Source organism: Prunus mume, linkage group LG4, assembly GCF_029339155.1.
Source record: "Prunus mume cultivar Tortuosa linkage group LG4, ASM2933915v1, whole genome shotgun sequence".
NCBI classification, from domain to species: Eukaryota; Viridiplantae; Streptophyta; class Magnoliopsida; order Rosales; family Rosaceae; genus Prunus; species Prunus mume.
The window spans coordinates 9553566-9577234 of NC_142701.1; the positions used below are offsets into that span (position 1 = coordinate 9553566).

At 37.0% G+C, this 23669-nt stretch overlaps 5 protein-coding genes across 8 annotated transcripts; 1 reads left to right on the plus strand and 4 right to left on the minus strand.

Annotated features, from left to right (window-relative positions):
- Positions 1-1868: 1868 nt before the first annotated feature.
- Positions 1869-5547, minus strand: LOC103328095 (uncharacterized). Of its 2 annotated transcripts, none has more exons than XM_008230485.3 (5): positions 5179-5547; positions 4658-4790; positions 3455-3675; positions 3039-3212; positions 1869-2444 (listed from the first exon to the last, which is right to left on the minus strand). In XM_008230485.3, the coding sequence occupies exons 1-5, from the start codon at positions 5344-5346 to the stop codon at positions 2358-2360; spliced, it is 783 nt and encodes a 260-aa protein (XP_008228707.1). In that variant the 5' UTR covers positions 5347-5547; the 3' UTR covers positions 1869-2357. The 2 variants fall into 2 exon arrangements, with proteins under 2 accessions (XP_008228707.1, XP_008228706.1); XM_008230484.3 differs by having other exon boundaries at positions 3455-3678.
- A 2560-nt stretch (positions 5548-8107) lies between these two features.
- Positions 8108-10522, minus strand: LOC103328119 (seed dormancy control protein). Its single transcript, XM_016793732.2, has 4 exons — positions 10360-10522; positions 9924-10072; positions 8766-9315; positions 8108-8532 (listed from the first exon to the last, which is right to left on the minus strand). The coding sequence occupies exons 1-4, from the start codon at positions 10386-10388 to the stop codon at positions 8364-8366; spliced, it is 897 nt and encodes a 298-aa protein (XP_016649218.1). The 5' UTR covers positions 10389-10522; the 3' UTR covers positions 8108-8363.
- Positions 10523-11084: 562 nt separating this feature from the next.
- Positions 11085-14771, minus strand: LOC103328094 (protein KINASE OF THE OUTER CHLOROPLAST MEMBRANE 1-like). Its single transcript, XM_089050272.1, is given in 6 exon segments — positions 11085-12309; positions 12881-13354; positions 13443-13534; positions 13645-13695; positions 13697-14039; positions 14630-14771. Coding segments are annotated over 5 exon segments (1899 nt in total). The 5' UTR covers positions 14024-14039; positions 14630-14771; the 3' UTR covers positions 11085-11354.
- Positions 14772-15458: 687 nt separating this feature from the next.
- LOC103328093 (Ubiquitin-like superfamily protein) lies at positions 15459-18341 on the minus strand. 3 transcript variants are annotated; one of them, XM_008230479.3, is made up of 6 exons: positions 18201-18341; positions 17871-18054; positions 17457-17544; positions 17268-17367; positions 16392-16480; positions 15459-15964 (listed from the first exon to the last, which is right to left on the minus strand). In XM_008230479.3, the coding sequence occupies exons 2-6, from the start codon at positions 18037-18039 to the stop codon at positions 15721-15723; spliced, it is 690 nt and encodes a 229-aa protein (XP_008228701.3). In that variant the 5' UTR covers positions 18040-18054; positions 18201-18341; the 3' UTR covers positions 15459-15720. The 3 variants fall into 3 exon arrangements, with proteins under 3 accessions (XP_008228701.3, XP_088905888.1, XP_088905887.1); XM_089049762.1 differs by having other exon boundaries at positions 17871-18069; XM_089049761.1 differs by having other exon boundaries at positions 17871-18079; positions 18201-18338.
- A 1513-nt stretch (positions 18342-19854) lies between these two features.
- LOC103328118 (U-box domain-containing protein 35-like) lies at positions 19855-23639 on the plus strand. The gene is made up of 10 exons (XM_089049760.1): positions 19855-20191; positions 20284-20387; positions 20495-20622; positions 20743-20957; positions 21063-21117; positions 21200-21485; positions 21804-21905; positions 22024-22437; positions 22545-23282; positions 23409-23639. The coding sequence occupies exons 1-10, from the start codon at positions 20005-20007 to the stop codon at positions 23502-23504; spliced, it is 2325 nt and encodes a 774-aa protein (XP_088905886.1). The 5' UTR covers positions 19855-20004; the 3' UTR covers positions 23505-23639.
- Positions 23640-23669: the final 30 nt, after the last annotated feature.

The window sequence follows — 23669 nt, forward strand, 5'->3', positions numbered from 1 at the left end:
TCCAAAATTTTCAACATGTTAAAGACACATTTATAAGTCTCATCCGACAACATGCAATTTAATCCATTAATGCGAAATCAAGGTGAAATCGAAGTATTCTAACTTCCCCGATAGCAATAATAATATCCAAGTCATGTCCTTGACTTCAGCCTATCACATTCCCGAGACATAGGATTATAAAATGGAATAGGTAGGAATGACTTTAAAATAATCAATTTATACATTTATATATACATATATACGAATATATAGAGTTATATACATACATACTACGATAACTTATACTATATAAATATGTACCCCAAATTGCATAAGTATACGAATCATATGATATATATATAAAAGATAGTAACACCCCAACTTGAGTACCGAGGGAACAATCTAACATAGGGTCCAAAAATATAATTGATCTTGCAGCTGCACTTGAGTAAGACTTCAGGCTACCACGTACCTTTATTGAGGAATCAAGCCATACGTAGTTCTACAATCACTAATCATGAACAAGATAACATACAATTATTTAAAGTAAAACCAACGATTTATTTTAGATTCACCTACAACTTCAAATCCGTCAAGGCAAGGCACACACTAAACACATTATAAATTTCTTCCCTTAAGCCAATTCATCCCCGCAACCATACCATATCCAAGACATATGTTGCTGAACAACACTTTCCAATTCATGACATAAACATTCATACTTGTGCAGGGTACTCACGAAGCAAAAATTCAAGAATCTCAACCCGGAAATGAATCCACATATATATATATATATTTAATATGTATGCGTATGTATATATATATACATCTACCTCACATCGTCATCATGTACTAGGGGAAAACAATCCAATCCGGAATCGTTTGACTAGACCACGTGGAGGAATCTTTAACAACCATGTGGCTAGGGATGAGCATCCATCCGAGGATGGGTTAACCAAAGACGCACAAGAATCCTCAATACTCTTGCGCTGTGACAAGTCCTACGCGTGCGACTACCCTACCAAAGGTCTACGATAACACCCCGTCAAGGGTACCTGAGTTCCGATCATATCCAAGTATCCATATCCACGTATCAATTTCCATGTATCCGTATCCAAGATGAGGTACATATGATATTGCACATCATGTACTGGGGGAAACAATCCAACAAGGGGATCGTTTGGCTGAACCACACGGAGGAATCCTCAACAACCATGTGGTCAGGGACGAGTCGTCCAACCGGAAGACTAAGCTTACCAACACGTACAGTACAGAATCCTCAATACTCGTGCGCTTGTGACAAGTTCTACACGCGCAGACTACCCCGCTAAAGGTCTATGGTACACCCCGTCAAGGGTCCCCGAGTTCCGACATATCCAAACCATATCCACAATTTCCAAGTATCCATCAATTCCAAGATCCGTAACCAAAGAAGCCCACACGTTGGAAAATCCAATGCCACATGTGAGTATTCCCTTCCTTTATTTTTAATGATTTAATAGAAAATTTGATGAAATGTTGATAGTAAGGGAAAAATTGAGAATAAAATTTAGTTTAAGTCCTTAATTGTCTGAAAAATAAGGTCGGGTAAATTGATAATTAAGTATAAGTTCAAGGGGCATTTTGACAAAATACCCAAGCAAAAATGTAATAGACTAATCATATCGCCCAAAAAAAGAAAATGCCTCATATTTTCAATAGGAAAAACTAATTTAAACAATTGAAAGCTAATGGAATAAACCAAAGCTAGTTAAAACTCGAGGACAAAAAATATAGTTCACCATCAAGAAAAGAAAAACTGGCAGTAAAAACAACAATAAAAGGCAAATATTAAGCCCACCGGACTGGGTTCTCAAAACTAGGTTTGTACCAACAATTGATTGAGAATCTACAGGGAAATAGAGTCATGCATATTACTAAGATATATCGGAATAAAAATCCAAACATGATGAACACATTTAGCCAGCTAAAGAGGGTGGCAGAACCGAGCCAGAGACTGCATGGAATTTTAGAGTCTGCCTGAGTGTCTCAGATAAGCAGTGCAAACCGCGTTCTGAAGTCAATACGGGCATTGCGGTGGAAGGAATGCAGCTCAACTATATGCACCACCAACAATCATGTTCTCACCTTTATGTTAAATTCCATCTTTTACAAACTACATAGATGTAAAATACAAATTCACCAATATAAACCGAATAGTTCAGCGATTCCACATTGATTGACAGATCGCCACAGACCTGGACAGGGGATATCAAAGACATAAAGCAGCCTCAATCTACAAATGCGCATACTTCAACAGACACAATCTGAAACGGGCTCACGACAGAGCATGTATTGCCGACTCTATATCATCAAAATGCTAAATTTGGTCCCTTTCATTAAAAGACATCAGGATGAAAACGTCCAGGGATGGAGTTGCTTTGCTGAGCCTGCTTCAGATGCATTGTCAAGGCATAGTTGTTAACCTGTCACAAACCACACAAATTTATCAAGATTAGTGAGCAGGAAAAACAAAGTTCAATGCACTTTCTTTGCATAGTAAACTAGATGCAGAGGTACTGTTCTCTTAGTATAGTTAATATGGATCATAGACTAGGTTCTCTGAACGTATGCAAGAGAATCCATTGGATACAATAAACAAATTGCACAACTTTCTCATATTTCCTCCATTTCTATAATAGGTTTGCATCACATATCAGTACTAAATATGGTTTCAGATCTTTTACTATATCATTTGAAAGACATCGAGGGAATCCTAACAGAAACACAGCCACTAACTCCCTCCATCCCAGCTTCAGGAATTAATTACTCAATCAATCACATTAGATATCCAGCAACAGTTTCTACTGATCAAATGAAACTCTATAAATAAAAAATTATGCATCTTCAGAAATTTTAAATTATTCTATGTTCCTTCAAAACATTCTGTATTCAGTCATATTATCTTTAGAAGCATTTATATTCCTCCTGATACTAAAGTGCCATACAAATCATTCATTATCTTGTTCCTGACAAAAAAATAACAATTATTTGAGTAGCCAGACAGTTATGATTCTGACCTCAAGTGTTCTCAACTGTTCCTGATATTGAGACACCAACTGCTTCAGATTCTGGAATTCTTGGTTCCGCTCCTCATACTCTTTCTGACGTTCATGCTGGATAGAAACAGCTCGTTTAAGAATGGTATTCTCCCTTATCAGTCCTTCAATTTGTTGTTTCAGCAGCATATTTTCCTGATTATTATAAATCATAAACAGAAATCATTATATAAATAAATAAAATAAAAAGATAAATTCTACCATCCCTGGCTTAGCATCCTATCTACAAAGATGGGTCAATTTCAATTTTTTTTACTTCAAACCTATCAGACCTGTTATCCAGAAACTAAAGGTATGGAACAAAAGAACAAACAACAGGTTGACCAATTATCAAAAATAAGGCCAACACATCACAGAATCAGAAACAATTTACTCACCTTTTGAAAACTTTGGGTTGCCTCAGCACCAGCACGTGCACTGATGGATTTTTCTAAAACCTCTAGCACTTTTGCAGCACGGGCCCTAGCATCATCCACACTATTGGCACTCATCATTTCCCTGACAAACAGTTCAACCCATTCGGCACCATCTACAGGCAGGTTGCTGGGAACTGATGGATTCTCAGAAGCAGCTGCAGCTTCATCATTAGTCAATATACCTACTAAATAAAAAAGCAACAATCAAATTCTTACCCATGGAAAAAAAAAAAAACCAGCTTGAAATATACTGTACAATAATTGATGAAGAATGTTCATATTATTAACGGAATTATTTACTTGAAAGGATCGGATTCAGGTAACAACGATCAACCGTTCTCGGGAACAAGTTGAAATAATTGATGAAGAATGTTCATATTATTAACGGAATTATTTACTTGAAAGGATCGGACTCAGGTAACAACGATCAACCGTTCTCGAGAACAAGTTGAAATAACAGAAATATAACAAATATTCCTGCGGTCTTTTCCTTTTCTTTTTCTATATTATTTGTGAGCTGAAAATTACAGCAATCTGAAACATAAAACACATATTATAATGTAGCAAAAATTTCAGAACTTTTCCTCCCTTATGGGAACCAAAGCTTTGTTCTTTTAAACTGAATACTGTTCATTACCCAAATACTGGAAAAACTAGCTGAAAAAAAACATAAACAGCATGAAAAGGTGCTGATTTCAGTAGTTTGCAGGCTTGCATAATGGTATTCCATCTTTCAAAATACAAACAAGAACCAGTTCATTACAACCTTGATGACAGAAGTGAACAGATTAGCACAGTTTAGCGCTCATCATAACTAGTAATGCTGCTCGAAACGCATAAACACACAAACAAGACAATCTGTATCTGCAAGACATAGAGTTGTATGCATAAAACACTTTTTACAAGTAACAGAATCTTGCTGATAACATATTAACGAACTTTCTTATTTTTCAAAACATGACAGAACTTTTACCGTCCCTGAAACAAAAGTAACCATGGATAATGGCAAGCCTCATACATCACCAGTCAAGTTCTATCCAAACTAACACGTATAAATTAAGCTACCAGTAATAATGGTAAGTGAAAAGAAAAAGAAAAAGCTATTACAGAGATTACTATAGAATGAAACTGAGTACAGCAAAAGAAGTATGGAATACATCATACCTTGAGCTACCGAATCATCTTGTTCTGCAGCAGAGGCAGAATTTTCTTCTGCAGATCCTATGCGAAGCTCATGCAGCAACTTGACGGCAGCATCTATATCATTACCACATTCTTCCAATGCTCTCTCAAGAACCTAAAGATTTTCAAAGCAAATCAATTATTGGTTTCCTGAATACATCCAAGAAATTACAAAAATTTATTAAATCAAACTTAGATTTGAAAAGGTCAATTCTACATTGTTGTTCGGCCCTGTTATGAAAAATCAGCCTTTACATGAACTGAATAGTCCACTAGACCCATGGCAGTAAATCGTCCCCGCATTACCACGGAACTAGAAAATAAATCTTTTTGTACCAAAGTAAACGATGTGAGAAATCTACGCTATCATATGTATTAAATAGAAACAAGTTACAAACTTCCCAAATTCCAAAATACCTTATTTTTCTCAGAAATCAAACAGGCAATAGGAATCCAAAACCAAAAATAACATCTAATAACAAGAAGACCATATCCATTAATACCTGAGGGTCCATCTGAGGGAAGAGAGAGCGAAGCTGATCGAGAAGATAAGGAGCAGAGAAGCGAATGGGAGATGTAGAAGAAGAACAGCGAAGCCTCTTTGAGAGAGGCGGCGATGGAGGAAGCTCTTCGAAGAAGGACCTCTTGCTTCCACACACTGCCGCAGACATCCTTCACTCTATCTCTCTCGGCTCTAAATTCCGAACGAATCAACCACACCACCGATTCAAATCGGATGATTTTACAGATAAATTAGGGTTAGGGTTTTGAGGGGATTGTGGGGATTTGGTGAGAAAGGGGAAAAAGTTATGGGTTTTGTCTTCGGGGTTAGGTTTCGTGTTTGGTGCTTTGATTGGTTTGGTTCGGCCTTCGAATTGCCAGGGAGCTTTTGTTATTTATATATAGTTGAGTGGTGGGGAAAGAGACGGTCGAGGAGATGATATAGCACGCGCTCTATGCGCGCGTTGGTGGACTTTTAAGTTTTTAAATCTTCGGGATTTGTTAACAATAACAATTAGACGTTAGACTATTAAATTTAAAATTATGGAGCTTATTAGGAAAATAAAACATTTATTTCTTTTCTACTTATTGTTTAGTCACTAGAATAGGGAAAGTCACGATGAAATATAAGGAATCAAAAGTTATGAGGATTCACATTAAATCTTGATCAAATGCTTTTAAAATTAAGAATAGTTGGTTCCTTGATTCATGATTTTACCAATTTCTAGTGTTGAGAGTATTCGATTACAAATTTTAACATGGAACCCACATAATTATTTATTCTTTATGTGTTAGTGAGTGAGAGAGATGTTAGGCATTGGAATACTTTTAATCTCGTTTGGGACTGCTTCTCTAGGAAGTATTCTGCTTATAAGTCCTTCTAACAAAAGCACTTATATTATAAAAATCTAAATTTTCATAACAAATTAAAGTGCTTCGTGGAAAGTACTTGGGAGTGCTTCCTGAAGAAGCACATGGCATGTGCTTCTCCAAGAAGCGCTTCTAAAGTTTTTGCCAAACGTCAAATGCTTTTAATTATTAGAAAGCGATTTTGGCCCTTCCAGAAGCACTCCCAAACAAGCCCTAAGTATATGTTAGTAAACACACTGAAAGAAGGATTTGGAATTATTCTAATACTCATTCTTAATAACTTAATAAGTAAACATGTCATTAATTGTAAGGTGTCAAACGGGTCGTGCCAACCCGTTTAGTCTATCCATTTAATAAACAAATCGTGTCGGGCTTGCTCATTTAGAAAAATAATCAATTCCGGCCCAAGCCCATGGCCCCCCATAAGGGGATCGGGCTGTGCTTATGCCTAGCCACTAAACGGGGCGATTTCATGCAAAATTTGACTTATGTCTTGCAATTTTTTTTTTTACAATCTTTTTTACAATTATGTATATAATAATAAGATTTATTATTTGTTATATATAAAAAAAAAAGATGTCAATAACTTTATTTAAAGTACATGTAAATAGAAAATATCTAGATTATTGTTTGAGTTTTAAAATTAAAACTTAAAAAACACAATCATTATTTTATATATAAAAAATATTAAAATTTAATCTATATATATATAAAGCAAAATGCAGAGAATTGTGAAATATTCAAATATCAGAAAATACCATTGGTTAATTCAAACATTAAGAATTGAAATTATTAATTAAATGAGGATAATATGATAAATTCACATTTTTTTCATATTAAAAAAATTAAAATTAAAAACGAAATCAGATAATAGGTCCTACTTTTATGGAACATAACTACCTACGTTATCTTTTCTTAATTTCAAAAATAAAAATAAAAAAGAAAAAAGAAAATCATGCATGTGCCAAGGGGCTAGTATATATTATTAGAGAAAAGAAATAGCTTGAATTTAAGATATAAATATAATAATAATATTTATTATTTTTCTCTAAAACAAACAAAATTTAATAAATGGACTTCAAAAAGGCCGGCATGGCCCATAACAGGTCAAGGCCCGACTTGTCCCATTAGGTTTAATTATCTCGTCCCCATCCGCTTAAAGATACAAGCAGTGTCATGCCTGACCTTACTTAATCGGGCCGCCCCGATGCGTTTGACACCTCTAATTAGTTACCTCTCTCGGTTATAACTTATAGAGGTCTTATCGTCTTGCCTTTTGATATTTTTGCTCCGGATGTGAACTTTAGCCTTACAAGATTCTTTCTTTGGAAAAGGAAAAGTTCTAGTAACTTAGCCAAATCAAATGACTCGCCAAATAAGAAATACAAATTTTGAGGGAGGGGCGACAATTAAATTGAATGGATAAAGAACTTTAGCTTTTTACAATTAAAATGGTTATATCAAATTGTGGGAGGAACCATAATAAAAAAATCTTGACCACCAAAAGCACGTATCAAAAATAAAGAAAATTTTCCTCAAAAAATAAAAATAAAGGAAATTAATCTAAGTTTTTTCAGTTAAGATGATGTCCTAAAGAAGTCAAATTGGGCATTACCATAAATTACATTTTAGTTTAGTCAAATATCACAATTTTTAGTGTAAAAATGAAATTAAACTCACATGGATTGTTTGATTTGGTTATTGTTTTTTGGTGTCACATGGTGTTACTAATTAATGCATGACATATCTAATTATATTGTCCACTCATATTATAACACGTATCCTAATAACACCACGTGGCGAAATCCCTTGTATGTTTGAACCATATATTCGGCTTTCCACCCAGTTCCAGCTCCTATGTTGGCACAAACTCCAGTTTTTCCCAATTCTATCCATGCAATTTAGCAATCAGTTTCATATCTTATTCAACTTACCTCTTACCAGCCAAATATTAGCTGGAAACTGCTTTCATAAAGTCGAAACCAGCGACTTGTAAATTTTAACTTGGTTCAACTACTTGCAACCGCATGCAAGTTTGAATGTAAACGTTATTAAACTGCATTCACAATACTAAACTATATTATTCACCAAAATTCGACCCCTTACTATTTTCTATTACACACTCAACTCCATGCTCAGATTTCAATTGCTGAGAACGTTTAGACAACACAATCCACAGAGGCTCAGTCGGAGCTGACGCTATGACACGGTATCATCAGCAACAAATAGGCTGAGTAAAAATGGTAAGTTGGAAAGGCCCCAAAGCCTTGACTGACTGTTTCTGATTTGGGTGGTAATTCATAACACTTCTGTGTTTTCAGCTAGATCCCAAGGCCTTGACAGGCAACGTGACTGGACCCTTTTGGAACCTCTGGTTTGTTGCAAACTGGTGAATTGCGTCTTGAATTCCCTCAAATGCCACTAGGAACTCTGCTGCATCGGTTTCACTCAGTACCTTCTTCAACACCAATTCCAGTGCCTTGAACCTGTTGTACAGAATCACATATCTGGTAGTTAGTCATAATTGCATTTGCCTTTATTCCTTTGAAGGGGATACTTATAAGGAATAGAAAGAGGAAAAGCCACGACACAACAATAAACTAACAAAGACAGGAAGAAAAATCCCTACAACACAGTTGTCGAGAACTATCATGTTTCTTGAAGTTATAACAGTTACCAATTCAAAAAAAAAAAAAAAATCAAAGGAAAGCAAACAAACCTGAGTCGTTGAGCTCTCGTGATCACCCTTTCAATCTTCTTGAACTCAGACTGAACACAAGCCAGGGCAGCTCCACCTGATTGGATGTTGGTTGGAGCAAATGGAAGGTAGAGAATACATGTAGATTGAATTTCAGCCATTTCCTCATCAAGTATTGCCTCTTCAATCCGAATCTCATAAATGAGCTGTGATAAGAGCTGTTCGGTGCCAATAGAGTTTGAAGAAGAGGATGATGATGATGCTGAGGAGGAGGAGGAGGAGAGGGACAAGCCACGCACGAGCTCCAGAATGGCAGAGGGCCGCCAATCACCAAGCCACGCTATGGAGGCCAGCTCATCAGGCGGAGTCCAACTGGGCATGAGGATTTGGGCAACGCCCTTTAGCCGGGTTGGGACCATATCCAAGTTGTAGTGGGCATGGAACCTGTTCAGTTGTTCTTCAATTATCTCCTCAAGTTCCCACCTTACCTTGAGCCAATTCTCTAGCCTGGCAACTCTGCCCTTCTGTTCTTGCCTCCACAGACCATTCTTCTGAAAAGATAGCTCTTCACCTGAATATACATAAATATATTTTCGCTCGTTATGCAAGCTGGCTTGCTGGATCCACAGAAACTAGGTATATACAGGAAAACCATTTGAATGCATTTAGTGGAAAGTGGATGTGGTCATGGTCTTCTAGTATGTGGCTTTAAGTCTTTACAGAAGAGGCTCTATGCTCTCCCTTTTAACACTATAACTACGAATAGCCTTTTACGAACTAATTGAATACTTGAGCCAGAAATTCAACGAAATAGTTTACCATTTCCATAAAATATTTCATTTACAACAAAATTTCACTTGATGTTCCTGATCCATAGACTCACATTCATCAGTTTTTTCAGACTGAATGTGTTACCGCAATTAGGACTACTTATTCTACTCAAGTATAACCATTTCATGCCAGGAAAATCTTGTTTTTGTTTTCTTGGTCCTGAATAAAAGAACATACAATGTTCTTGTTCTTCCCAGATAAAGATTGAAAGCAAGCAAGAGGAAACATCTAGCATTCAAATTTTTACATCATCCTCATTTTATAATTTATGGGTTTTGGCTACTTTGATAAAATAAATTTTAATTGTCTTAATTTCCAACGAAAATCAGAGATAATTATCTTAATCACCTCGTTTTGTGGTGTCCCGCTTGTGAAGGCTCATGCACTGAAACTTCTCTGCACTGTCGTCAATTGCATAATCACCTTCTCCTATGTCTCTCCTTAACAATCCTTCATTTTCTTCTTGCAGTTCGTAGTCATCTTCATTAGAGTAGTTCCTGTAGAAATTCCAAGGGAAAAAGAAAAATACGTGGGTTCCTAACAATGCATGCCCATTTGTCCTTTCATCAAGAAAACTAGAAAGAACATTTGGGTTCTCATTAGTCCCACATTTTCCTTGTTCTTACTTATTTTCTCAGCAACCAAACAGTTCCAAAAGAAAACCAGAAAGAACATTTGGGTTCTTTGTGACAAGCCCCATATCCTCTATTTTCTCACCTTTTCTTTTCTTATTTCTAAAAAGCCAAACAGAGCGAAAAGAAGGAGGTGGCAGAGAACTACTTACATGGAGGATTGAGATGAAATCCCCTTCATTCTCTTTTCTTTTGTGTTGCAGTTCTCTACGTTGATGGTTTTCTTGGATTCTCTCTCTTTTCCTGAGCCGGAAAACTGAACCGTAACGCTAAGCCTCTGCTACTGAACTGGAGGGAAGAAAAATGAAATACCAACAAAGCACACACTGAATTTCATTAATTTATAACACGACCAGGGCTAATTTGGTCATTTATGAGAAATTTCTCTAGTCCGGGCCTTTTGCTCGATGGCCAGTTCTTGGCCTTTCACAGTCAGTTTTTCCACAACTGATTAAAAAAACTGAAAACAAATTTTAATATCCAGCGTGGAAATTGGATAAATTTTTTAATTTTAATATTCAGCGTGGAAATTGGATAAATTTTTTCTTTTTCTTCTGGGGTATAAAAAGGAAAGAAAGTGGTAAAAAAAAAGTTTCACTAAAACACCCAAAATGAGGGTTGAAATTATAAAAACTCAAGCACTATTTAAACATATAAACACATCTCATTAGTTTATAAACACACCCAAAAAGTTGACTTTATGGTTGATTTTGGGTGTGTTTCTATGTTTAAATACTTGGGTTTTTTTATAAATACAGGATTGGGTTTATTTATAAATTTGTATAAAGGGGCTCTTAGTTTTAGGCCAACGCTTCAACCTATATGGCTTCCTGCATATATGAATCAGACAGATTTTTGCACTGCAACAGAGGGAGAATTTCCACAGAACATTAGATATATATTTATTTACACTGAAAGCAAGTAGCAATGGCAGATTCTTTATATATACATATTGCATCATCCTTCTAATTACAAACAGATTTTTTTCTTTTGTTCCGAAACAGCTTTCGGATCTTTTCGACCATCAAAGTTCACTTTTCAGTCTCACCCCATATGCGCTCGGATTATGAGTACATTTTGGCCTGAGTTCATCTTTGCTATGGATAGGTTTCAGCAAACTTACCCATGCCCAGATGACAACAGTAAACTACCTAGCACTAGCAGTAGAAACACCTTCTTTGAAAAGATTCGCAACCGGTGGAGGAAGCCAAGCTGTATTGCCACCACTCTGACCATCCTGACTATTCCCATCCCTCCGCATTGAGTTTCTTCGACCCTTCAGCTTTGCACTTACGTTTCGTCCAACAAATAAGCTGATCTTCATGGCTGTAAATAGACCAAATGCAATTGTGAGAGGCCTTACTGCCCAGTGAAAATCCTCAATATGTTGATACTTTTGGACCACCCCAGGACAGGTATCAAAGGACACTAGTTCTACTTCAGCTGGATCTGCCAAGAAGCTATTAGATTCGTCTCCCAATACCAGCCTTCCAGGGAACCTCACAACCAGACAACCATTTGGAAGGACTTGTGAGATCCGTCCCGTTGTCCATGCTCCTCCATTCTTGCGAGGCCACTCAAATCTGGGAGAGAGCACGTTTGCCTTGAGCCTCACAAACTCTCCCACATAATATGCATCAGCCATTTGAAGGTCAGATGACTTTCCTCTCCATAGAGTCTCTAACCCAATAAATCCAACTGCAACACTTCCATCACGCTGTATGGAATGAAGAATTCCAACAGGAGAGTGCTTCCTGCATTCACCCTTCAAGCTCACCCAATCACCCACTGCGAAGCCAGATGTGACTCTCTCAACTGTTGACACCAGTACTCTTACAGGGTTGCGTTCTCCAGGGATCTTCACCAGGGCAAAACCATCTCTATCGGAATCAGTCTCCAGACCAGTAACACTTCCTTCAGGGACATCCATAGCTTGAGGCTTGCGTGCATTCAGGGGCTTCCTTGAGCGAACTATGTCTCCAACCTGGAGACGATCTTTCAAGAGATACCATGTAGTATAACCACTGCTACTAAATTTTCCAGCAGGTGTACTGCTTCCTAAACCAAGCCATTCTCCATCACTTTGAGCATCATTTTGTGAGCTGCATGTTCAGTTGCACATAATCAGCATACAAAGATAAAATAAAATAAAATAAAAGGCAGGATAATCAAAATACTGAATTTTTCATTTATATTTCATTGGTACATAAAAGGCCAACAGAAAATTGAAGTCACAAATTCTATGACAGCAGCACCACTTTGAAGCTGCAATCTTAATTAATAGTGTATGGAAAAGCAATTGAATTTCACTAAGTCCTCAAGGTTTTGGATGCTTAAAAAGGGATTCAAGATTTGTAATTTGGAAATAGAATATTGGGCCCTGCAGAATCGTGAAACAGCAGGAATTTCTCGAATGAAACAAAAGAATGTAACTGGTATCAATGGGTTAACTGATAGCCAAGGGTTAAGGAAAATATCAAGCCAGGGATATAAGAGGTGTAAAAAGATGATAGGGCTTGGTGTGGCTAAGAGGATAAAAAGGATCAAAATTTGAGGCTACACACAGTCAACTGGACAGGGACAAGTACTTTGTTGCCTTCAGGTTGTTACGTTTTGATGAGAAAAAGGTTTGGTTACTGTGAGTGAGATTATTACATAACTAGGAGAGAATACCTTTCAAAAGCATGTATGATATCTTCCATTGAAGGCCGATTGCGGAAATCATACTCAAAGCAACCATTTATGACACTCTCAAGTGCAGGAGGCAAACCATTTGGAACAGGTGGCTTTTCTTGCTTGATCACAACTGAATGATAAATTTCTTCGATTGACCTCCCAAACCAGGGTTGAACACCAGTCAACATCTCAACAAAGCAACAACCAAAGCCCCATGCATCCGTTTCGAAGGATACAGGGCCTCTCACTTCTGGTTCCCACTGTTCCGGAGCCATGTAGTTTGGGGTGCCAAGTCTAAGAACCATATCTGAATTAGACAATGAAATCCCAAGAAGTAGATATGGAATCCCAAAATCTCCTAGGACCGCCTGGTCATGTTCATCTAAAAGGAAATTGGAAGGTTTCAGGTTTAGCACCAGAAGCCCTAGTGAGTGCAAGTCTAGAATTCCTTTTGCCAACTCAATTCCGTACCTGGAAACATTAGCATTATTGGGTCAATAACACCAGTTGTATCAATTGTATGCTTCAGAAAGAAGATATACACTCCCAATAACATAACCTTAAGACATCAGAAAGTTGAAGCTTGCCACCCTTCATCTGAGCAACTCGATCGCCAATTGATCCCTCATAAAATTTCATAGCAATGCAGATCTGCCAGGAATTAAGATGAGTACTAATCAAGTTATACCCATATCAGAGTACAAAAGCAAAACAAAAAGATACAACTCCAAAAATAAAAAATAAAAAATCTAGGCAGTCACCTTCCCATCAACAATGGAGATACCATGAAGCCAACCAACCCCATAGACTTCTGCGGAACTTGAAAAATAACCTTTCAAACTTGCGGACAAACTCCTGTCTGTCGTCTTCCTTCAAAGGATGGAGCATCTTAACAGCTACCTCATGATATTCTTCGTAATCCTCTGCAGACTGATGACGAGTTGCTAACCAAACATCACCAAAGGGACCTCGCCCAATTCGGTACTTAAAGTTGAGTGAGGCAGGATCGATCCACGGACTAGTTGGAGTGAGTGTAGGCGTGAGTGTAGCTACAACAGTTCTTAGGTGATCAGGGTCCCCCTCAAAGAGCTCATACTCAAAAGAAACTGCTGGCTTTGCTTTTCCCACTTGCTCATCCATTTAATCAGCTAAGTATCTGGATGAAAAATAAAGCTACAAGTCAACAATTTGTGCATCCTTAATATGTTTATCTCACAGTAAATAATCAAGGTCCTCACTATAGAAAGAGAAAATAACATTAACAGGTGATTTCACAAGGTCATCAGGTATAGAATCCTTCAGATAAAGCTTGGACCACCAAATTTTCTAAATAAAAGTTCACAATTATCACAAAAACGTAGAAAATTTTCTAATTCAGTTCATAAATCAAAGTGCGTTTTAATAGATTAGATTTAAAACCCATCAAATTCCATATTAATCATTATGATACATATGAAACTCTATTTAGCGGCAAAAATTTATCTTCCGATGACTTGTATGTTTATATCTATGCATCCATCCACACAGCCCAAATGGAAACAAAAACACATGGAATTAACAACGATGATTGTACAAAGCTAGCCAAACCCATTTGCCTGATGCGAAAAGGAAGGAAATGAGAACAAAATTAAAATTGAAAAGTAGAATCACTCCTTTTATCTTTCTTCCGTTGTTTAATCCAAACACACAGTTATTTTCTTTTTCTTTTCCAATAGTTTCTCAGCAACCAAACATACACAAACATACCAGTAGCAGAGACTAGAGAGAAAGGGAGGCTCTGTGACATCCAGGAATGAAACTCGGACGGACCCAACAAATTTCTTCTTCTTTTTCCTTTTTAATAAATAATAAATTGGTTTTTTCTGATATATGCGAATGCGAGTAGAGTTGAAGAAGAAGAAGAAGAAGAAGAAGAGAACAGAACTGGAATTACCATAGGGGATATGGTATCTTCTGTGCCGGCCTGTCTATCTGATCGCCAAGTCATCGGAAGCCCCACGTGGAAGCTGCTTGTCCAGACACGTCACTAGAAATTATGCAAAGAGTAGTATGACTCGTGTTAGGATTCTGAATCAATTATCCAAAATCTTGGACCACTTAAAATATTGAAGATACTTAATTGTGGGGCACAAATTTTTTGGTTACTTGTTGGGATTTTTCATAATTCTTCTCTCTTTTTTGGCCTTTTCTCATAATTCGTAATCATGCAAAGGAAAAAAAAAAAAACCACTCTACTTGGTTTGTCAGCATCTTGGTTAAGGTAGTTTGCTTGAATATTAGAATAATTTAGAATATCGACATTGTTAAAAGAAAAAATATATAATAATTTTATTGATATCTACAACTTAATTCCATTTTGTCCAACCCACAGTGTTCTTAGTTGAAACTTGAAATTAGGTGTGATATATTTGGTTTAACCTAATATTTATTTTTTCTAACAGTAAAAGTTACTAGTGACTTATATCACAAGTCAACAAAGGAAAAAAACATTTTGATTTAAACCACATCAACATGAGCATTTTACCCTGAAAAACAGGGTCATTGTTTCTACCATTAATATTTCCTCCATTCACGATCGGTTAAAGGGAGAAGAGTTAAAATTATCGACATGGATCTTACCGAATTAACATTTACAATAAACAAGTCCAACATCAATGTTTCTTCTTTTAATCCTACCTAGACATAGAAGCTGGATGTTGAACTTGTGGAGCATCTGGCATGGAATAGCTTCACAAACACAAAATGTAAGCCAAATAACACATCCTAGCTAGGACAGGCCATGGCAATTCAAACTTTCCAAGTGGATTCTGTGCTAATTACCCTACAGTTGCACCCTTCTAGATCAGCTTCCTAATAGCCTGGATTTCGATGGATGGACCCTGTCTTCGGATCCCTTTTTTGAGACCCACCATGACCTTGGAGCACGAGAGCCACCCACTCAAGTAGTGAACCACCTTGAATTGAGGCACAGGGCCTTCCTCCATATCTACATTGGAGTTGTCCTCATGAACTGCATTGCTGTCAGAACCCTCCAAACCACTCTTTTCTTCATCCTCGTGTCCATTTGATCCATATGTCAACCTTAAGTCAAAAGCCAGTAGTCCCTTTCTCAGTTATGCATCTATGAACAATAAAGAACAAAGAAAACAAAAGAAGAATAATAGTGCACAGAGAAAAAACAAATCAAATGTGGAAATTTTTGCAAGATCCCACCTCAATTAACCAACTCTATAAAGCCTATCGCCTCTAGTAAGCTTTTTTCTGACGTTTTATTTCTTGTACACAAAAATTGGAGAGTCCAGAATAATAACTTCGGTTTAAGAGTCACAACGAAGAAATGAAAACTCATGAGAGCAATATGCTGAAGGCTATTCCTGTTTTACTCTCGTTATTTCCCTCAGAATTTTCCAGCCTCAGGTAAATATTAAATAGCTTTAATGCATCTTTAAACTTGATTACCATTTCCCCCTAAATAAATCATAAGGAAAAACCTGGGAATGATTCTTACGTTGAGTGCTGTTTGTAAGGAACACTCTCACTCTTGGACTGTCTTTTTAATGGTGAGTTGCTGATGGACATATGCCTAATGAACTGAAGCTGCATGTACCAGAAAACAAACATTAGCATAATAAGAAGAACATTGCTATTGCAAATTGAAGCACGAAATAACATCACTTGGCTAAATAGCAAAATAAGAAGTTAATTAATGTGGACAGCATACACAAAAATATCGACATTAGACATTGCCGTTGCTTGCTTCATCCAGAGAGAGCATAAACACATGGAATATAAAAGGGCTGAACTGTGGATCAAACATAAATGCAACATGTATGCTAGGGTATGCAACATGTATGCTAGGGTATGCCTTGTCATTCAAATAGAAGCATGAGTTCTAGTTAATTATACTGTGTAGCATGTCTATGTGTATCTCAATCCCCTTTAAGGTTATTTTATTTCAAATCTTCATCAAAGTTCTCATAAAAAACAAGGCAAAAAATGGAATGGTATACAAGTTGATCATCATGTTTGTGTTCCTAATTAGTTATATCATATTTGTCAGAATATCAGTGTTTCCATCTAGCCTTCATTCAATCAGGTACATATGTTACACACATATGCCCCTAAGAGAAAGCAATCAGAAACAATAAAGCAATGAGTTGGAACAATGTGTTCCTTGCACCATCGGAGTTTGAACTTTGAACGCACATACGATTCTTGTAACATTTCAACAAATGGAGTTAATAATACCATAAATTTGGTTTAAAATGGTATAGAAGTCATCCATAAACTCTTGTAAAATTGCAGCAATCCAAAAAAGTATATTATATACTAGATAAGTTCATTAACAGATTTGATATTTTCAAAAGGAAAATGTGGCACATACTTGATCTCCATCCTTGATTCCAAAGTTTCGAATGTACGCCTTCTCATTGGTTAGCTTCTGACCTACATAGCACAAGCAGAAATGCCCCCAAACTAGTGACCTGAGAGCAAATCAAATAGGCTTACATGTGAGAAACAATTTTAAGCACCAAAGAAAGCATATTACAAATAATTTTATAAGACAGTTTACCATGGAATCTTGCCTTCCAACAAACCAAAAAACTCTTCTACTGCTTGTTTGAGCTCCGCTATTGTAGCAGTCCTCCCAACATGAATTTCTGTAGAATTGAAATCCCATTAACTCTACAAACAACCCAAATAATAAAATTCCTAAAATCCATAAAAGGTAAATAGAAACTTGGGTGCGTGATAATGGACCCCATGATTTTGACCAAAAAAAACAGAAAAAGGAAAAAGACATTTTGGGTAATAATTTTAGCATAAGACAAGAGATGCAAGAAAGGTTTAACTTTATGTAGATGTTGTTTCCTAGATACTCATTCTAACCAAAAGAGCTTTTTCCAAAAGCAGATTTTCTCCATTTCAAAAAGGAGCTTCCCAAAATCAAAGTCAAAACGAGAAACGAAGTTTTTAAAAAAGTTACCGAAAACAGAGCCATCGAGCTTGAGAACGGAGAGCTTGAGGAGCGGAAGCTGAGGGAGTTTCTTGTACGAGTGGTGGTTGGTGAAGGACCGCGCATCACTCACACGAACGACGTCGTCTCGCTTGAGAGAAGCCAAACACCGCCTCTCTATCAGATTCAAAATCTTCATTCTCTACTGCAACCACTGCAATTATTCAAGCTTAACCACACTTTGCTTATAGAGTTTAGAAATCCGATCAAAACAAAAATTGAAAATACAAAAAAATACAAAAAAAAAAAAAACTCATGGAGGATTTGGAGTTGACCAAAATAGAGAGTGTTGGGATTCACCGGAATATAATAGAAAAAGAAGAACAAAAAATTTCACGAAATTGTGATGACGGTGTCGTTTTGCAGAGTTAGCTGTGAGAATGTCTGCAGCAATGCAATGCACAGTGGTGACTGGTTAGGGTTTTAGCTTGGGAGTTGCAGAGAAGAGAGAGTGAAGAAATGAAGGTTTTTTTTTTTTGGTTTGGGGTTGGCTTTGAAGGCGGAGAGACCGTTATGCCTGTGACGTATTGGCTTCTTTCTTATTGTGTGAGAGAGGAGAGGAGAGGAGGGTGTGGCGGGGTTAAGATGAGCGCGTGCTTATTTAAGAGCGTGGGAGATGGGACTCAAAGTGGCCAACGGGTATTTTTTATTCTATATGGGCTGGGCTTAGATTGTGTATGAAATTTGTAAAATAGTTTTCGGGAGGTACAGTAAAATACGGGACTGAAAAAATACGAATCAAATGAACATATATACTAGACTCTTGACACACACGCGTCAATTGAATTTTTATTTTTGTTTTTCTCATTTTAGAACTAAGAAAGAGAAAATGAGTTCGGTAAATATTTTGATTTAAAAAAATTAATATGAAAAATTATTAATTTATTATATTATCATTCTTTAATGAAAAATTTCACTTCTTAATAAATTCACTAACCAAGAGTAATTTTTGGTATTTTGAATGTTTTATCATTCTCTGCATATTTCTTATATACTGATTTTCCCACTCCACTTTTACCCACTTACACTCAATTTTTTTAAACTTTTATGTTCTCACTCCTTTTTTGTTCACTTACATTGCCTTTTATCTTATAGTAAAAAGTATTTTAGAAAAACAAAAGAGAGTGTAGGTGGATAAAAGGAAAGTAGGAAAATCACCACCCATAAAAAACATGGTGAAAATTTCAACCCTAATAGAGTATTTTATTGTCAATTATTTACACTTTTTAATATGCAGTACATGTATGGTATTTAATTAATTTATTTTTTAAATGTGTGTTTTCACCGTATCTTGAACACTTCACAAAAATGAAAATATTTGTAAAAAATATGTACATACGTGTATTTATACGGGAATTGACTAAGTAGGGTTCGGGGGCTTATATAGTTTATCAGAATGGTTTGGAATTTAGATGGACTGTCATGAATAGTTTTCATTCTAGCTCCTTTCCACAATGCAATCTACAAGATTTCTTGTAAAAAAAATTATTCTTGTTAGGTGCTTTTTTAGAAAGCACTTTCAAGTTTAGACTTTCCTTTATTCCACCCATATCAAACTGAACACGACGAATTTCCTTTATTCCACCCACATATCCTTACTGTTAGTTGTGTCAAAAAACTAGGATGCCATTGTCGTTTTACATTGTCTAAAGTTAGGATACCATTTTGTTTTTAAAAACTAAAAGTAGAAAGTAAAAACAATTCCCCCCTGCCATTGATTCTACTGTAAAACAAAAATCATTTTACAGTAGAAAAAATCAATTTAAGTTTTCAAATTTGGACTTCCCTACAGCTCCCAACTGATATTTTCTGGCACCACCACCCCTGATAAGTCAACTTCTGTTTTACACTTCAACTTCTCTTCATTACAATCAGTTTAACAGATCCTCAACAATGCCAAAATAGCTTATAGCTTCTAAATTAAGCAACTTTGAGAATTCTCTCAGAGTTTTGTGATGCCTAATTGAGATTTCTCAAACATGTTCTGCTCAACAGAATTTATTTTTAATAAGGAGTTTGGTAATCTCAACTGGATACAAACTTCTTCTATTTTTGTTGTTGAAAATTTTATATTAAGTTAAAGCAATTTTATGATCAAGAGAAAATGGGAATAAGAAGGCAAGCAGAAAAGAGAAAAGAGGCTGTGGCATTGGCAATAGACAAGGATAGAGGAAGTGAATATGCTATCAAATGGATTGCCGAACATCTTCTCACCAGGCCTGGCCAATCCCTCACTTTGGTCCATGTTAAGCAACCAACTGCTGCTCCTGCCCTTCCCAACAAATCTAAAAGTATCTCTCTCTCTCTCTCTCTCTCTCTCTCTCTCATTGGGTTCTCTTAATAACCCCATTTTCACTCTGGTTTCTTTCATCTTATGTTGCAGGTGGAGAACTGCCGAGGGAGGTTGCAAAGATGAACAAATACCAAGTTGATGCTGAAGCCAAAGACTTGATCCTCCCATTCCGTTGCTTTTGCACCAAAAAGGCTGTGAGTAAATGCATGCGTCTTAAATTTATTCAAACATGATTTAAAAATAAAAAATAAAAAATCTCCTTGTGATCTGATATTTTTTTCCCCATCCATTGTTGCTGCAGATTCATTGGAATGAAGTCATACTGGAGAATGCTGATATATCAAAAGCACTAATCAACTTCGTCACGGCTAATTCAATTGAGATTTTGGTACTTGGTGCACCATCAAGAAACACCTTTGGATTTCTCAGGTGATTATTTATTAATAATTACTTGTAGAAAATCTTCTTTTTTGTATACCCTAGTTAGTTCTTCTTCCACATGTCCTAATTATATCAATCTTCTTCTTGTTTTCACCACCAAAAAAAAAGATTCAAAACTAAAGACATTCCAAGCACTGTGTCAAAAGGGGCACCAGACTTTTGCACTGTATATGTCATTGGCAGAGGAAAGATAACACATTCGCGACCGGCTACAGGCCGTCTAACCCCAAAGCCTCCCCTGCATAATCAAGTACAGCAGCAACCAAGCCAAGTTTATGGTTCAAATGATACACAACACATGCTGCACAACCTGCAGTCCAGAGGTTTGTTTCTCTAGTTCTAGCATCATGCTGCATTTTATTTCCCACCACTCAAGTATGTGGTTAATTTTTGCCATTACCTGACTCAAGTTTCTTTGATTGATGCAGAATCAGAGATAACACAATCTTCAACCCGTAGCAAGCTAAACAACATTAAACTCAAGTAAGCGCTGATTCTGATTGAATTAAACTGATTCTGAATATATACTGTTAGTAAGAGTACTAACCAAATACAAATAATGCAGGCCACCATTAACAAGAGCAATACCTATAATAGACAAATCATATGAGGCCTTGCCAGAGAGTGATAGGTTGTCGGTGAGCAGTGAAAGGCCAAGCACGGATCTCATGTCAAATTTTCCTAGTATGGCATCAAGAATGACCTATCAAAGTTCAATCAGCTCAGAGTTAGACAACAGAAGCTCTACGTCATCTCACTCCGGAATCAAGTTTATTGACATGAGCTCTGGACGGAATGAATTCTCATCGTCCTCAATTGAAAGTGGAAGATCATGGTCATCAACAAGCAGGGTAAGACAATTTCCCAGCATAGTAAACATGGAAACACCACCAACCTACAAAGCTTTCGAGCATGCCTCCAACTATAAGCTTGTGGTCAAATAATGTGTACCAGAAATTCCTAGAGTTAGGAGCAAGTTTAGGGTTACATTTTCCCATATTGTTGCTTCTATAACTGATATATCTAAAATGACCAATAAGTGCCATAGTTTTGAATGAGTTCTATGCCATGACTGCATTAAGATACCCATTTACTACAATAGCCTACGTGGTGCATATATGCAGAAAAAGTTCAGAATATTAATACTTAGTTTGCCTTGAAAATAATAGGATGAAATGGAGAATGAGATGCGGAGGCTCAGGCTAGAGCTCAAGCAAACAATGGAGATGTACAGTATGGCCTGCAAGGAGGCAGTTACAGCAAAACATAAGGTATCGATGCTACTTCTTATAAGAATATGGACTTTGTCTAAGATTTGGTGTCAATGAAAAAAAGATATTGGTTTTGAACAACAATTCAAGCACGAATTATAATGACATATCTTCACAGGAAAAGGAATTTCACCAATGGAAATTGAAAGGAGAGTGTAGAATAGAAGAGGCGCGACAAGCTGAGGAATCTGCATTTGCACTTGCACAGAAGGAGAAACTAAAAAGTAGGGCAGCCATAGAGGCAGCAAAAGCAGCTGAAAGGATTGCACAACTGGAAACAGAAAAAAGGAGGAAAGCAGAAATGAAAGCTCTTAGAAAATATGAAGGGAGGAAGAAATCACTAGACGGTCTCAGGTACAGGAAATACACAATTGAAGATATTGAAGCGGCAACAAATGAATTTTCCCCAGCTCGCAAGATTGGGGAAGGAGGCTATGGTCCAGTATTCAGAGGTGAACTGGACCATACGCCAGTGGCAATAAAAGTTCTGCGTCCAGATGCAGCCCAAGGACGGTCACAGTTCCAGAAAGAGGTATCTGTGTTGTAACTATGCAAATAGAAATGCTCCAATAGAAATGCTATTTGTGGTGATCATGTTTATATCATTGTAGACATATCTAACAGGTCCTAATTATGCAGGTTGAAGTATTGAGCCGCATTAGGCATCCAAACATGGTTCTCCTTGTCGGAGCCTGCCCAGAGTATGGTTGTCTGGTCTATGAGTACATGGCTAAAGGGAGCTTAGAAGACCGTCTCTTCCAGCGAGGCAACACCCCAGTGATTCCTTGGCAGCTAAGGTTCAGAATTGCTGCAGAAATTGGGACTGGACTTTTGTTTCTTCATCAAACCAAGCCCGAACCAGTTGTGCACCGGGACCTAAAACCTGGCAACATTTTACTAGACCACAACTATGTGAGCAAGATAGGCGATGTAGGTTTGGCCAGGCTTGTCCCTGCATCAGTAGCCAACTGTGTCTCTCAATACCGCATAACATCAATGGCTGGAACGTTCTGTTACATCGACCCAGAGTATCAAACAACCGGCATGCTTGGAACAAAATCTGATATATTTTCACTCGGGGTGCTGCTCCTGCAACTAATAACAGCCAGGCCACCAATGGGTTTGGCTCACCTTGTTGAGGAGGCCATTGAGAATGGGACCTTCACTGAGATGCTTGACCCTGCAGTTTCTGACTGGCCTGTTGAGGAAGCCTTCAAATTTGCCAAGCTAGCTTTACAGTGCACTGAAATGCGGAGAAAAGACAGGCCGGATCTTGCCAAGGTTGTGCTCCCTGAGCTTAACAGATTGAGAGAAATCGCTGAAGATTGCATGAATCCCTTCATGATTGGGGGTAATGGAGCACTCTCACCAATACATGTAAGTTGCATAACATAAACCTAACAAACAGCACAACATTCTCTTTTTCTTTTTTTCTTGTTTGCATATTTTCTTGAAGTGTGTTTTTTTTCATTTTGTTTGTTTGTTTGTTCTTTCTCAATTTAGGATGTGATGTCTGATCGCCATCTTTCGGAATATGGATATGATAGCCCAAGGAGCCCTTCAAGCACATCATCTTATGCAGCGAGATTATACCGCTAGTTAGAAGCAGACAATTTCGGTAGATAGAAGAATATGTAAAGATTGAGAAAAGTGCATTTTTATAAAGTTTTCTCAAGTCATAGATTTTTTACAAATTTATAAATAAACCCAATCCTAGACATGTATTTATAAAAAAATCCAAGCACTATTTAAACATAGAAACAC